Source organism: Penaeus monodon, chromosome 25 (assembly GCF_015228065.2).
Source record: "Penaeus monodon isolate SGIC_2016 chromosome 25, NSTDA_Pmon_1, whole genome shotgun sequence".
NCBI lineage: Eukaryota > Metazoa > Arthropoda > Malacostraca > Decapoda > Penaeidae > Penaeus > Penaeus monodon.
In genome coordinates this window covers 40,058,787-40,059,371 of record NC_051410.1, presented here as the reverse complement: position 1 = coordinate 40,059,371, position 585 = coordinate 40,058,787, and the positions used below count along the sequence as shown (strand labels likewise).

The following is a 585-nucleotide window of genomic DNA, read 5'->3' as shown; positions in this document are numbered from 1 at the left end:
AAACCTGACTTTAAAGAAGGACCATCAAGTATCATTACCTATGAAAAATAAACAAAACATTATCAATTACTGAAAATATTAGTCCAGTCATAGCTGAACTTTGTAGTACTTACTATTAGTAATTACAAAATAAAAACTACCGACTTATTTTCTCACCTTCTTGTCCTCCTTTGGCTCTATTTTCTTGCCGCTTGCCTTGGCCTTGGCTGCTTCCTTCTTCTTCTGATCTCGCTTTTTCTTGGCGTCGGACGGCATGATGTATTCTGAGGACAAAATTAATCTGTAAGTTGACCTAGAAATAAAGCAGAAATAATATTGTGCCTGTGTGTGGCATGATAGTCTCCTGTAACACAACATGTATGTATGTAAAGTTAAGGCTAATCCAAACTGAAAGAAAGATAACAGTAAATGGTATATATTTATATCATGACTGCACTAAGATAAAGAAAATCTAAGGACATTCTTCAAGAGAAGAAAAAATCAGTCACAGATACATGAAACAATCTCCATAAGCATTGAGTATAGTCAGAAATAAAGAAATTATTTGACAGTTCTTTACAACACAAATGTAGTCAGATCTATTCC

At 33.7% G+C, this 585-nt stretch overlaps 1 protein-coding gene across 1 annotated transcript in view; it reads right to left on the bottom strand.

Annotated features, from left to right (window-relative positions):
• LOC119589267 (ATP-binding cassette sub-family F member 2-like) overlaps window positions 1–585 on the bottom strand; it is a gene marked incomplete in the record, with an annotated part of 10,709 nt that overhangs the window by 7,382 nt on the left and 2,742 nt on the right. Inside the window, 1 exon segment of the mRNA XM_037937886.1 lies at window positions 157–263. Coding sequence (XP_037793814.1) covers window positions 157–263 — 107 coding nt within the window.